The following is a 14,194-nucleotide window of genomic DNA, read 5'->3' as shown; positions in this document are numbered from 1 at the left end:
GGTCATGACATGAAATTGAAAATGATTTTTAGGTTATGTTTAGTTATTAGGCTTCTTTTCCCCTTTGAAATAGGGAGCTCTACTCACACGCTGAACAACACAGGACTTTAAGGAACTTTAATGTGTTTTCCCCCTACAGTGGATACAGTGCCTCGTTACTTCATCCTCAAACCTGAATCAATTAGCACTAGCAGGAGAATGCTGTTTGACCAAGTGGAAGTAAGAAATCAGCGCAGTTTGCGTCAGTTACCATGTAACCAGGCGGTGGTTTATTGAATTCATGACACTGTTTACAACCAACATAAAACATTATTTAGACTCCCACCACATTTTCACACCACAACATGGACACTTCGTCATCGTTGTGACGTCAGTACATTTACAACCAAAAAATTGCGAGAGAAAAGAGAGAGAAAGAGAGAGAGAGAGAGAGAGAGAGAGAGAGAGAGAGAGAGAGAGAGGGAGAGCGAGCTTCACATACAGTTTGTCGTTAGATCAAAGGTAGCCTACTCAGTAAATGTCCGAAATCAGTAAGCGGAATGGCTGTTTGGGTCCTTCTAACGGCTGCATTGCACATAAATATGTTCCGTTAAATAAAGCAGGGAACACGGTGTGTGTGTGTGTGTGGGGTGTTGTGTGGTGTGTGTGTGTGTGTTGGTGGTGGTGGCGTGGGGGGTGTTTTGAAGAGAGAGAGAGAGAGAGAGAGAGAGAGAGAGAGAGAAAATAGTTCCGCCTGTCCCCAACCCTTTTTCTCGACAGGAAGAGAGACTCCGCCGCACTCCGTTCAAATCCAGCAGTGGTGTAAAGCTACTTTTCTCAGTGGAAGCGTACACATCTGGTAGAACCCAACCTAGAGCTTTAGACCCCTTTTTAATTCAGCATAGACTACATATCCCATCACCAACCCGGGGGACCAACCCCGACACGGAACCAAACCGCGTGATGAACGATGGGGGAGTTATAAATCTGAAGTTATGTTTTATGACAAACTCCAACTATAGTAACTTTACTCGGTGTCTCACCACGGTGAGGTGAACGGAGCTACGGTCTGTGGAAAGGTAACAGCCTCGCGCTCCAGAGACATGATGATGATCGACTGCCATTACAGTTCGTCATTAATGTCCCATCATCACTCTCGTCGCGGGCTGAGCTGGAGGAGGGAAAGGGTGCTATCAGCTCTCAGGATGGAGCGAGGGAGGGGGGGGGGGGGGGGGGGGGGGGGGCTACTGTTTGAGTTCCAGGGCCCAGACATGTTGAGGCCATCCTGTCCGTCCTTTACTCTTCTTATCGCCCGCTGACGAGGAGGATGACGATGATGACGATGTTGCCTTAGGGATCTCCACCTGTAGACACATAACGTTTCTTGTTATTTATGATATCCATATTGATCTATGTTTTAATAGACTACAATCAGCCCTGCTCCCGGTAGACCACATGGACAAAACCCACTCCCACCAGGACTGAGCCCTGCAGTAACACATGTGACTGTGCGATCCATTTGACTACTTTCCTATTTATTCTCTTTAGTTATATTTATTTGTGTTTGTTAATCTGTGTCTTGTACTCCCCCCCCCTCCCCCCCGTCCCTTGCTGCTGCAGCAGTGTGGATTTCCCGATTGTGGGATTGATAAAGTTTTTGAATCTTGAATTATGGGCTATTGAAAAAAGCTAGACAGGCGATTGACAGCAGCCTTTGTCACCATGGAAATGCTTACATTACATTTATGTCATTGTCACTGTTCTCAAATGTGCAATGTGATGCGTTTTTTTTCTTTTCTTCATAATAACAGCTTATTGAACGTTTAGGAGAGTTGGTTTTCATGTCACACTTCGTAGCAAGAGTCCATAATGTTTTAATCTTTCATTTGTTACTGCTCCAGAACACTAGGCCTCCAGTTTCCAGAGATCTTTTAGACAGCCATAAGACTTATTAATACTAAAGTTAATAGAAGAATAACCTGTTGGTGTCTCACTCGGACAGCATCATGAATGAATGTCTAGCATACAGATTTTTTAATAGTTTTATCAAATGTTCAAATCTGCTTGTGTGTGTATGTGTGTGCACGTGGACGCTTATATCGTGTGCACCGTGTAAAATGAACGGAAGGATTTAATGTTGAAAGAGCAGGACCAAGATAAACCAATCATCAAATATTGTTCTTATTTTCCGAGCCCGTCCATCTGCCAACAGCGGAAGTTGTTTAGCCTAATAGAAAATATATTGATATACATATGGTGGAAAATCATTATAGTAGTAGCCTAATACAAGCTTTTATGCCGTATTAAAAAAAATATTTACTTTGCCATAAATAGGCAAACGCACGGAGGAGAGTAAAATTCCAACCAAGTAGTTATTTCAATAATAATAATAATAATAATAATAATATAATAATAATATAATAATAATAATAATAATAAAGACAATGAGATAAAACCCATGCTATAAAGTAGCTTCAGTCGTTTGAAATGAGCAAATATTTGCTTTATAAATATTTAAGAATGGATGTATGGTGCGGTGAGTTATTATCTTGACATTGTGAAAATCATCACGGCCTTTGTGGCGTCACTGAGGGTTGTTGTTGTTGTTGTTGTTGTTGTTGTTGTTGTTGGGATTGATGACACAGTGACACTGACCTGCTACAGGCTAACAATGTTAAATGTAGTCAGTCCTCCTTATTCAGTCGCTTTATTCTCTCTGAAATCCAGCATCTCCAGGATTTACACCAGGCCCGACTCCTCATTCTTCCCTTACATCAAACTTCCTAAAAGCGTGACAGCCTAATGTCGCCTCGCTGTTAGCGAGTCCAGCCCAGACCCACGCAGCGGTAGACCGCTGTGGAGTTCGGTAAACACCCTTTAGTCCGTCAGCCATCCACCCAGTCCTGTACACAGTACCAATCCGAACTCGGTGCGACTTTGAAGTGGCATTTCAGAATAGGCTCCTGTCTTTTTTTTGCAGAGTGAGGAATAAAATATCTAAGACATGATAATCTCAGAAAACATAAGCATTGCTCAAGCGCAACTCCTGCAGTAAACCAGCGCCTACATGTGAACGCATTCCTAATTTAACTCTCTGCACTATGCCTTTACTTCTATTATTGACACATTTAAATGCCTGACTTGTTACGTTTTCAAAATGCAGGATTTTGTTGCTATTACTTAAAGTAGGCTAACGGATTTTAATATTTTATCACCACTGAGGAATTTTTATTGTCAATATGCAGCCATTTCCAAGTGTGTCTGTACTGGAAATGTATATATGCGGACTTAAATAAAAGAGTGCGCAGCATAAGTGGGCTTATAGGCTTTAATACACGACCTGAAACGGCCAGATCTGTGTTTTCATGGTAACTCTTTATCTGGGGGGCCAACCTGAACCCTAACCCAAATCGACCTGGTTCGGTCCAGGTGCGTTAATAAAGCCATAGGTCCAATAAAATACCAGCAGAACGTGTCAATTGTTACTGCAAACTGGAGGAGGATGTGCACATTGATACAGGCCTACACGACTACACACACAACAAGTTCACCCCCCTTGTGTTGATTGTGTAGTGTTCTGGTCTCTGTGCCCCATCGGCCGGAACAGCGCGATCCGGTCTTTCATCACAACAAAAAGTCAAAGTTTTATAAAATGTCAAATTATAAAATAGCAACACTAAAAGCGACGAGAACAGCAATAATAATAATAATAATAATAATAATAATAATAATAATAATAATGGATGTGGATAAAATACTTAGGCCTATCTGAATAAGCAGTTATGATTTTACACACACTGAGTTTATCCTGGTTATTATTCTGGACATGTCCCAGTTATGAATAGCAAACCCCAGGCTAACGTCATTGTAAGAACAAATCATTTTTGTCATTTGTCATGTAATCATTTGGTAATCATTTAAAATGGTCAGCTAATTGAACGTCATAGCTAGGCCTATTTCTAACTAACATTTCACAGCCTGTACTATAGCTTTCTGATAATATAAAAAATATGAATACATATAGCTTAATGTACTCAATGTCTATATTAACCCAATGGGGATTATGTTAGTGTATTGTTATGTGTATTCTCACTTAACTAGAGGATTTGTGAAGTTTCCAGTCCCATGTGCTCTTAGTTCAGGCTCTAGTATGCAGGCTACATCTCACTCAAAGTGATACAGATCACTGTGTTCCCAGTCTGGCTGCGGAAAGCAGCACTAACAACATTAAAATGGATATCACTGACTGTACCACAATGCCACAAGTATGACAGATAGCAATAAAAACTGTTTGTTTCTCTGCAACAAAATAAAAAGACGTGCCGTAATTGAGTCAGCACCATGCGTCTGTGACCAAAGGCCAATGATTTTTGTATCATGCTGCACGTTGAACTATTTAAGATAATGATCTAAATGTACATTTGCCATCAGTTTGCCACTGCACTGTGATAACATAATTCAGGTAAAGCTAATCATGCACATATTTGGTAATTTAAAAAATGGATTTACATTGTGGCCTAAAATAAGTCAAACTGATCAAACTGATGTGTCTCGGTTGAAATGCATCAGCAACCTCTCCCTTCTTCTATGAAGTCGATTTTGCACAAACTGGATCATTGGATTATTCCAGTGCAGTACAACAACATCATCATCCACACTGGGCCAGCCTGAGGTAGGCCAGAGCTGTAATCAGTGATACACAACAAAACAAAACAGTGTGGATGAAGAAAAAAAAAGTAGTTTCATTTAAAGATCTGGCCTATCTACATTCTCTCTTGCAGCGTAATACAAACTCAGAGTCCCTGAAATGACTGGGTTTATTATCTCAAGTCCCCCCTTATTTGCAAGCTTAGAGGTCATCCTCTAAATACACTTTAAATTCACTTACGGGTTAACCACTTCATCATTAATGTAAGAGCAGACTGAGGAGCATAAGCAACATTAAGTGCTTACTTTAGCTGCACTGAGGAGCAAACTCTAAAGGATTTTTTTTTTAAACTAAAGAATTCTGTTTGCATACTGTACATATAGCCTATCTTTATTCAACTGTAGTGTCTCAGTTGTAGCAGGGGGAGTGAGTTTTTGAATCCAAGACTGGAGTTTCATGACAGAGTTGACATGAGTTATTAACAGGACTACATCCTTCTATTAGTCACTGCAGTTTGAAATGTGCTTTCTGGCTTCAATTATGCACCGCACTTCCTATAGGCAGCACGTTAGGCAACAGACAGGAAATAATTATTCTGTTCGATTTTCTCCTATTCTGACCTGCTCTGTATGATCATGTATTGTTTACTTCTACACTTAATTTCCCTGCTGGACTGAAGCTCGATGTTATCTCCGGATAAGATGAGATGTGATGATGTTCCAAAACAATAAGCAGCAGTTTTGTCAAAATAGAATCGATGATTCTGTTTGCCCTAAATTATTACCTTCAGCCAGTTTGATCACACAGAGGATAAGGAAATAAAACATAAATAAAGTGGCAATTTGGTGCTAAACACTGTGTTCGAACAAGCACAGTTGAAACGTGTTTCAGTGTCTCGAATGTGCCAAACAATGAATCCTTAGGGTGCTTGTGAATAGGACATGGGCAGCGTAGCATGGAGCTGGGACCAAAATAATGTGTATAATAAAGTGGAATCAAGTGTTGATAGGAATATTACTGCTGGGTCACGGCTGAACCCGGCCCCTCCTGGCTCCACGTTGTCTGAGGATGGCAACCAATTTTCCGGCTCCACTGTTATATGGACTTGGTCAATTTGACCATACCATTGTTGTGTAAAATCTTTTTGTTTATATGGTTCAACTGCATGGGGATACAATATATTTTTTATGTATTCAAATGTTAATTATAAAAATGCGTAAACACACTTATATGTCACTGTTTACTCTCTCTCCAGCAGTCCCCCCAGATGCTTCACTGGCTTTTGTAAATTCCTCCCCCAAATAAATAGGGCTATGAGATTCCATCCATGTGTGTGTGTGTGTGTGTGTGTGTGTGTGTAATTCATGCACAGGAAAACCTGTGTTGCTGTTTACGTTTTTCTCTCATGTGTAGCCTGGCTTTTTTTTAGCTGAGTTTGTGCTAGCTCTCTGGCCTGAAGATGAAAAACCAAAGTGTGTATCATATGGTTTTGGAGGTCTAAATGGTTTTAGGTCGGTCTACATTGGTAGCGTGTAATGCTAGAGTCTCCATAGTTTCACCCTACTTGCATAGGCCCATTTATGATTATATAAAAAATAAGTATTAGAGAATAACGGTTTCCTACTTTACATTTCCTTGTTTTTTTGTGTTAGTATCCTCATCTTCTTGCTTTTTTTTTTTTTTAAATAGCCCACTGAGAGCCTAGACTTCCGTCTTCATCTTCTATTCAATAAATGAGATTAATCTATAGCCAATCAGCAAAAATGTTCCTGACTTTTTAGTGAATCTCAGTCGCTGAGCTCCTGCTTAAACTTTATTCAGCCTATTGCCATTTTTGTAATGATGCAGAAATATGTATACGCCTATCGGTCGCAGATAATAAAAAAAAAAATCTAATTATCTAACGGTCAACATAACGTTAATCCTCTAAAAAATAAGCTCGTTTGCAGATCGCAAATGGAAAGGCCTGATGGCCGGTGACCCACATAGCCGCGCAGGCTCCTACTCCTATTCAGCTGACACAAAGCAGCCTCATATTTTAATAGGCTTGTCATTTCTTTTTTTAACAATTTGTTCACGCCTTTTTTTGTTCTTATGTGCACCGTAGATTTTGAATTTGAACAAATAGGCTACATTTCCGTATGGATTATAAGCATGTCCAAACTGGCCCATAGGCCTATTTTATAAATTCTCTAATGTTTTACCAACACGCACGCGCATTTTACTCACGTTGTCTTACTTTTTCATTCTTTTTTTATGGTCTGATTTTTTTCCCAAGATGAATAGCAATAAACAACATGCATGTTGTTAGTGGATTTGCCGTCAGAGCTGCCTTTTGACTGCAGTAGCTAGAACTGATGAGGAGAAGGCATTACTGTGACCTCCAGGCGGTCATCTCCGTGCAATAACTCAATTTAAGAACAGCAACAATGAACCATCCCCCCCCCTGACTCATGTCAGTTAAATGTTAATTATGATTATTATAATTATTATTATTCATTTTTCAAAGAGGCGACTGCAATTGCCAAAATCTGGAGTAGTTTAGACAAGTTTATACCCCACTAGGTTATAATTAAGCTAGACTAGTTTATCTCTGTTTACCGTAGGCCTAGACTAAACCAGAAAATAATGTAGCCTAGTTTAAGTCAGCTTCAGCAATAAAAGGTGTTTAACATAGCTTACTTTTCTGTTATTAAAATAAAGTAGGCCTACAAATGGTGGCCTCATTTAGCTCATATCTAGACCTATGTCGTGCTCTTACCGGCTCTCTCTTCCTCCGCTCCTCCCGGGCCTCCGTTTTCTTCAGCTCGGCTTTAAAAGCCTGCGTGTCTCCGTGCTGTCCGTCCTTGTCCAGGATGTCCATCAGGTAGGAGATGTAGCTGGTGGCCAGCCGCAGTGTCTTGATCTTGGACAGCTTAGTGTCGGCCGGGACGTTGGGGATACACTCCCTCAGCTCCGCAAAGGCCGAGTTGATGCTCTGGGTCCGCCGCCTCTCCTTACGGTTGGCCGTGGGTCTCCGCTTCACGGGCCGTGGGTGTGTGTGATGGGGGTGCATGCCGACCGCGGCTCCGTTCACTGAGATGGCGCCGGCCCCCGGGACCAAGCTGCCGGGTCCGTAGTGGTGGTGGTGGTGATGGTGGGGGTCCAGGCCGCCTGTGGACCCGCCGCCGCTGTTACCATGGTACTCTGGGCTGTAGCCGGGCGCGAGGCTATACTCTGTGGGAGACATATCCGCGTGGCTTATCAGCCAGCTCGTGAAGTACGGAGGAGCCCCGGTGTCCTCGTGACATCGACCGGCCGCCGCCGCCGCCGCCGCATGCAAGGAGTAGTGGTGGCTGTCGTGGTGGTGCATGACCGGGTGGTGAGGGAAGCCCGAGACAAGACTCATAGTGAACACACACACACACACCACACACACACACACACACACACACACACACACACACACCCACACACACACCACACACACCACACCACGCACGCGCTCGGATGCTGCAGCAGTAACTTGCCTTCCCTGTTTAACGGTTGTCCAGGGCGGATGTTAGCATCTTGAGTAACAGCGGTGTCCGACAGAAACAGCCCAGCTAGCCTGGTCCAACGGTAGGCTACACCCGGGCTAGTCCTGTGGCCCTGTAGGCCGCTCAGTTCTGTTCAAACAACTCCTCCTCCTCTAAGACATTGTTTCTCTCTCTCTCCCTCTAGTTATTAAGTCACAGCAGCGTGTATCCCTCCTTTTTTTCTCTCTTCTTCTTTTTAGAGAACTCACTCACAGTGTGTAGCCTATTCCTCGTTTTCGCTGTGCTTCATGTTATCCTCTGTCAGTCAGTTAGCTGTCAGCCTCAGAGCCGTTTGGCAAGGCAGGACCAGTCTGGGCAGGCACTGGGTCACTACTGGCTAGTTGATACTGAGCTATGGTAAAGCCAGCTTGTCTGTATGAGAGAGAGAGAGAGAGAGAGTCTGATTTACTACGTCATCTTTACTACCGGGGAGGAGAAACTGACTTCAGAGCATCTGTCAACCAATGGCGAACCCCCCCACCCCCTCATCTGGCCCCGTCTGCAGGCTCTGTTTACTTCTCTTTAATGTCAATGGGCCTGCTAAATAGACCTGCTGGCTCTCGCACACACGCGCGCGCGCGCACGCGAGGGCCACGCGCACGTATGCACAGCAACAATTAGCTTAAAAAGTCAGAAATAAAGGGAGATGACGCTGTTGCCGTTTCTAGCAACGTTTGGCAATAGTCTACATACGGTAGACTATTAGTAGCCTGTAAGCTGTTTTTTTAATTAGGCAGATTTATTTATGTAGGTCTAGTTTAGTTCACATCGTTTTTCTGAAAAAATGTAACACTTCGTTCCAGTTTTAAATAGGACACGCTTATTGTTGTTGCTATATAGCCTATAACATTGTCTACAATAATTTAAAGTGCAACCTACCTGGGGGCGCCTGGGTAGCTCACCTGGTGGAGCGTGCGCTCCACGTGCACAGGTCCAGTCCTCTGCGCAGCATTGCCGATGTTATTCCCCCTTTCTCCCCTTTCATGCCTAAACTGTCCAATAAAATGCCAAAAAAATAATCTTACAAACAAAGTGTGTATCTTGAGAAGCCAGGATGCACAAAGCTGGTGTTTGGAAATACATTCATCATTAATTTTGATATGCATGTTCAATTTAAATGTTTCATTTATTCCATGTTCTCGGTATTGATTAGGTAGCATATGACATCTGTTGAAGCCATGCGAAGTATGTAGTCCTCCTAAAAAATCGTAGCCTATGTAATTCAAAATGTCTTCCAATAGCAAACGTCTGGACAGACCTAGGCTACGTGTTTCTGATGGGTAGCCTTCCATTTGGTTGTGTGTTCTTAGTTTGGATTAACGTGAGCTAGCAGAGCTAATGAAGGAACCAGTGGTCCACATGATGTCAAATAGTCACTCTGTGAAGGCCACAGAAACAGACACTAGCCAGCCCTGGACTTGTGCAATGCATGTCAGTTTTCTGGACTTAAATAAATACATTTATTTCATTGCTTCAAGAGCTCTCTCTCTCTCTCTCTCTCTCTCTCTCTCTCTCTCTCTCTCTCTCTCTCTCTCTCTCACACACACACACACACACACCACACACACACACACACACACACACACACACACACACACTAAAGAATTGTCAGTGGACACTTGGCTCTAATTTCCGATGTTCACTGATGATAACCACAGAAAAATGATCCTAAATGTGAAAAATTGCACCAGGCCTATTATCTTTTTTTTTTTTTTTTTAAATCATTTTGTTATGAGAATGAAAAAATCCTTTAAATAGCTTTATTCAACAATTGTGTAAATTCCTTTACAATAAAGAAAGAAGAAGTCTAACCTTTTTTTTTCGTTTTTCATTTTTTTGTTTACAACATGCATAGATGGCCTCATAAAGGCCTGTGTGAATTTGACGCCTATAGTTCTGAAATTATTTATTGCTGCTTCCAGACGCAACCTATAGAATACTATGTGTTTCATACGTCCATGTGTACGAGATAGACAGGCCTTAAATGTAATAATATTAATAATAATAATAATAATAATAAAAAGAATAGTTATAACCCCCAAAAAATAAAAATGAGAATAATAGCCTATTTATAAAGTAAAACACTGGTGATGTCAATCAGCATACATGCGATCATGGCAGGCAGTTGCAGTGGCCTATAACGGCTCCAGCTGATGAGGATCAACAGACAACTTGATACCCGACTTCATGTCGCCTAATGGCGCACCCGGTGAAATGTCCGGACCGGTCCGACCTGACAATGTGACCGACCTCCTGACCGCTTTCCTCGGTTTCAGCGAAGAGAAAAGCCCGCTGAATCTCCGGGGCTGCGAAACTTTGAAATAGCCGTTTTGCACACATTTCAGAACATTTAACGTTTTCCCTTTTGATTTAAACGTTCTTTCTTTCCGTTTATTTCAACACAAGGAGCTTTTGAAGAAGGCAATCCCCACAATGCAGTTGACGTGTATAATTTGCCCACGCCTATCCCTCCTATCCATTTCAGAGGGGTCACAGCACGGCGCCCCTGGACGATATAAAGTTTCGATATAAACGACCAAGGTTATCCTTTGCTCTTTCTACTCGAGCATGATGCTCATACTCATGAGCTTTCATGTCCAACGTGTTAAAATAGCAGCTAAAAGATCCAACACCTATTTACTCAAATATGAATAAATAAAACATGTCTATACTTCTACTCTCAGAAAGAGAGACTGAGAGAGAGAGAGAGAGAGCAGAGAGAGAGAGAGAGAGATCAAATGGTAACTTATATCTATGCTTGACCTGTGGTTGTATATTGTCATGGGGAAAATAAATAAATACACATAAATAAAATACCCTTCTTCCTCTTAATAAAGCTGTCTAGGTGTAGGAATATTTTAAGTTTAGACAATTATTATTAGACAATTAGAACAATTCCCTTATACCAAATTATGGAACTAGTAATCTCAACAAATATTCAGTCTGGGGAAATAAAAGCACATGTGTTTTTGTTTTATTATGAAAATTTCCATTAAATTGAATACTAATGGGCATTTGGTCAGTGATGCCTGGAAAATCTTGCTGGACCATTAGGTGACCCTCTGAGGGCCACGGAGGACCTTTCAAAGATCCCTGAAAGCTCTGTCAAGGACCCTGGTCTCTAGGATCCCTGGGATTTTAAAACCAATAACAACTTCTGAATTTAAACACTTTATGTATGCTTGCATATTGAGCCTTCTATCATTTTCAGACAATAATCGACTCTACGTCGCCACTGTAACACTACTTAGTTATCGGGACCTGAAGAAGAGGTTCTGCATCTGGCTGTTGGGTTTGGTGTTAGTTTCAGTTCCGTAAATGTGAATCATAAGGTGCTGAACACAGCTAGCATGCTTCCCACAATAAGAAAATGCCAGAAGCCTGACAGGGGAAGCTTTGTATGTTTCCTATGTCCAGAGAAGGACTTCCCAGTCTGGTGTTAACCCCCACTTTTGGTTCTCTAAAGAAGTCAGGAATAGACATCCCTGGGCAGAGGGCTAAATAATCATAATCATAATCATATTGGTCTGGGGTGCAGGTTGTGGACACACTAAATGTAAAGAGCCAGGTAGTATCCAGATGGCATCAAGGCCAAATCAGGAAAAAAATATGCATAGCTACATTTTCCACGAAACACTGGGACCTGGAAAAGACACACAACCCTGCGGAGCTCCTTTAGATGACCAGTCCCACCATTTCAATTTCGCCAGGGTGGACAATGTCTTTATTTCTGACTTCAGTCATGAAAATATATTTTTGCAAGGCACATCAATATTAAGTGAATAAATGGTCCACTTGAATCAATACAGTGTTCACCTGATAGTGTTAGTCCATTATTCACTCTACTTTAACTCTGTTTTTGGTCTCTACCAACTCCTGGGGAACTACCTGATCTTCTTAGCCCAATCCATACGTTCACCAGCAAGGTGCTAACTTTGTCAGTCTTTTGTTGCTGGGCAGTTATAGCATACAGAGTTTTTTTGGCTGAAAATAACTGCCTGCTGGGGCTTAAAATGAAGTTGATGAGAGCAAGAATGAAAACCAAACAACCTGAAAAATGGACTGTTTTCATAAAACCAAAAAGAATTAGCTGAAAGATGCTAAAATGCTCCATTGAGCTGAGGGAAACTGCAGACTGAAGAGTTGGATGATAATTGGCTGGTGGATCAATACTACGATGGACTCACCCTTTTCAAATTGCATATATTCATTTGACCTACTGTTAATATTGAGTACTGCAGCTTTTAATAGACATTTGTTTGCATTGCAGCATAGCCAATGCTATGTCATTAGACCTCAAAAGACTGGGAATACCCATTGTTACCCATTCCCATTGATAAGAGGGCAAAATAACTGTTAAATGTAATTTGTTATGCTATTTGTCCATGATGCTCTAATAGTAGTAATACTGTCTAATCATCCATGTATGACACTAAATGTAATGACATGCCTCACAATGAAAAGACTAAGAACTATCATTTTTAAACCGACTGTCTGGTGTTTAAAGGTATTGGTTTAAGGTGGTAAACACACTGTAACTCCACTTGAAAGACGGACTACCATTTGTCAGCAATGTGCTTTATAGGGGACGCAAACTGATCACAAACTTTGAAAGGCTTCAACCAAACCCCCAATTAAAGTGTAGTTCACATCAGCGGGTGCAACCTTGGACTCAGAAAAACCAACTGCCTTCTGTGTTTTAGGACCCAATCCTGGTCTGTGAGGACGTATATATTTTGAAGTCTCAATTGTCAGACAGAACTGTTTGGGGCGTAGAGTGAAGTAGTATGAAGCTTAGGCATATTACATTAATGTTGCTGAAATTGAATGGTAGGACTCACATGGGACAGCTTTTCACAATCAATGAATATGCACACTTTTTGTGACATCTGCATGAATACAATAGCACACTTGGATGGATATTACTCCGTGACTGACCCGAGAATGACTAAGAAACATACACAACATTCCAGGAATCCTAAGGGAATATAATTTGGAAAACAGGCTACATTAAATATCTGTGCTTCAGTTTTTCCTGTCAGCAAAATGTAAAACATGTATGGGGTAAATATAGTCTCAGCAACAGACAAACAGCCGTAAACGTGGAAGCAATACAATGAATTGCCTAAATGAGTTGTTGACATAAATGTATGTTTATTGTAACTCATACTTTGAGTGGTGATAACAAACAGTGTAAACCATGTTAAGGTTGGAGGGTTTAGTATAGGCGCAAAACAGTTAAAAACGATAAGACCACAACTGGTTCAAAGTGCTAGCTGCAGCCTAAACATGGTTGTTACTAATGTTTGCATGCTCTAATTGGTTATGAATGATGGTTAAAGATAATAAGATATGTTTTGTGTGCTGGTTATAATGTTGGGAGACAGACCTGAGGAGAAAAGGGGGTTGGAATGTGTGGAGGAATTCTCTGTGAGGAAGGCATATGATTTATATTTGTTTAAGTGTTGAATGGGGGGCTGCACTCTGTGTGTGTGTGTGTGTGTGTGTGTGAGAGAGAGAAAGAGCGAGAAGGGGAGAGATCAGGAGCCTGACCGACTGACCTACAGTCTAATTATGTATCATTATCAGGAGACACAAACCGATCTAAATTACTGCAACAGCTCCCATTCACATAGATGGATTACACAGAGCAGGCCGACACACACACGCACACACACGTACATACACGCACACACATGCACACACATGCACACACAGGCACGCAGCCACAAACACACACACTCATACACGCACACACATGCACGCACGCACGCACACACACGCACGCATGCATGCATACACACACACACACGCACACACGCACGCATGCACACTATGTGCCCTCTCCTCTGATCTCAACCATTCCTCCTCTGTACAAATAAACCTGACATAGTAGCAGGGCCTGTGTGTGTGTGTGTGTGTGTGAAAGAGAGAGAGAATGAAAGAGAGAGAGAAAGAGCGTGTCAGGCGGTGTGATGACGTGCAGGTACATTCCAGAGCAGCGGAAGTT

The 14,194-nt window shown here is 41.8% G+C and overlaps 1 protein-coding gene across 1 annotated transcript; it reads right to left on the bottom strand.

Moving 5' to 3' along the window:
- Nucleotides 1-246: 246 nt before the first annotated feature.
- Nucleotides 247-8,579, bottom strand: hand2 (heart and neural crest derivatives expressed 2). The gene is made up of 2 exons (XM_032543246.1): nt 7,389-8,579; nt 247-1,343 (listed from the first exon to the last, which is right to left on the bottom strand). The coding sequence occupies exons 1-2, from the start codon at nt 8,013-8,015 to the stop codon at nt 1,224-1,226; spliced, it is 747 nt and encodes a 248-aa protein (XP_032399137.1). The 5' UTR covers nt 8,016-8,579; the 3' UTR covers nt 247-1,223.
- Between the last annotated feature and the right edge of the window lie 5,615 nt (nt 8,580-14,194).

This window comes from Etheostoma spectabile, chromosome 2, assembly GCF_008692095.1.
Source record: "Etheostoma spectabile isolate EspeVRDwgs_2016 chromosome 2, UIUC_Espe_1.0, whole genome shotgun sequence".
NCBI lineage: Eukaryota > Metazoa > Chordata > Actinopteri > Perciformes > Percidae > Etheostoma > Etheostoma spectabile.
Note: the sequence above shows the minus strand (reverse complement) of the source record. Positions and strands in the feature narration are given on the sequence as shown.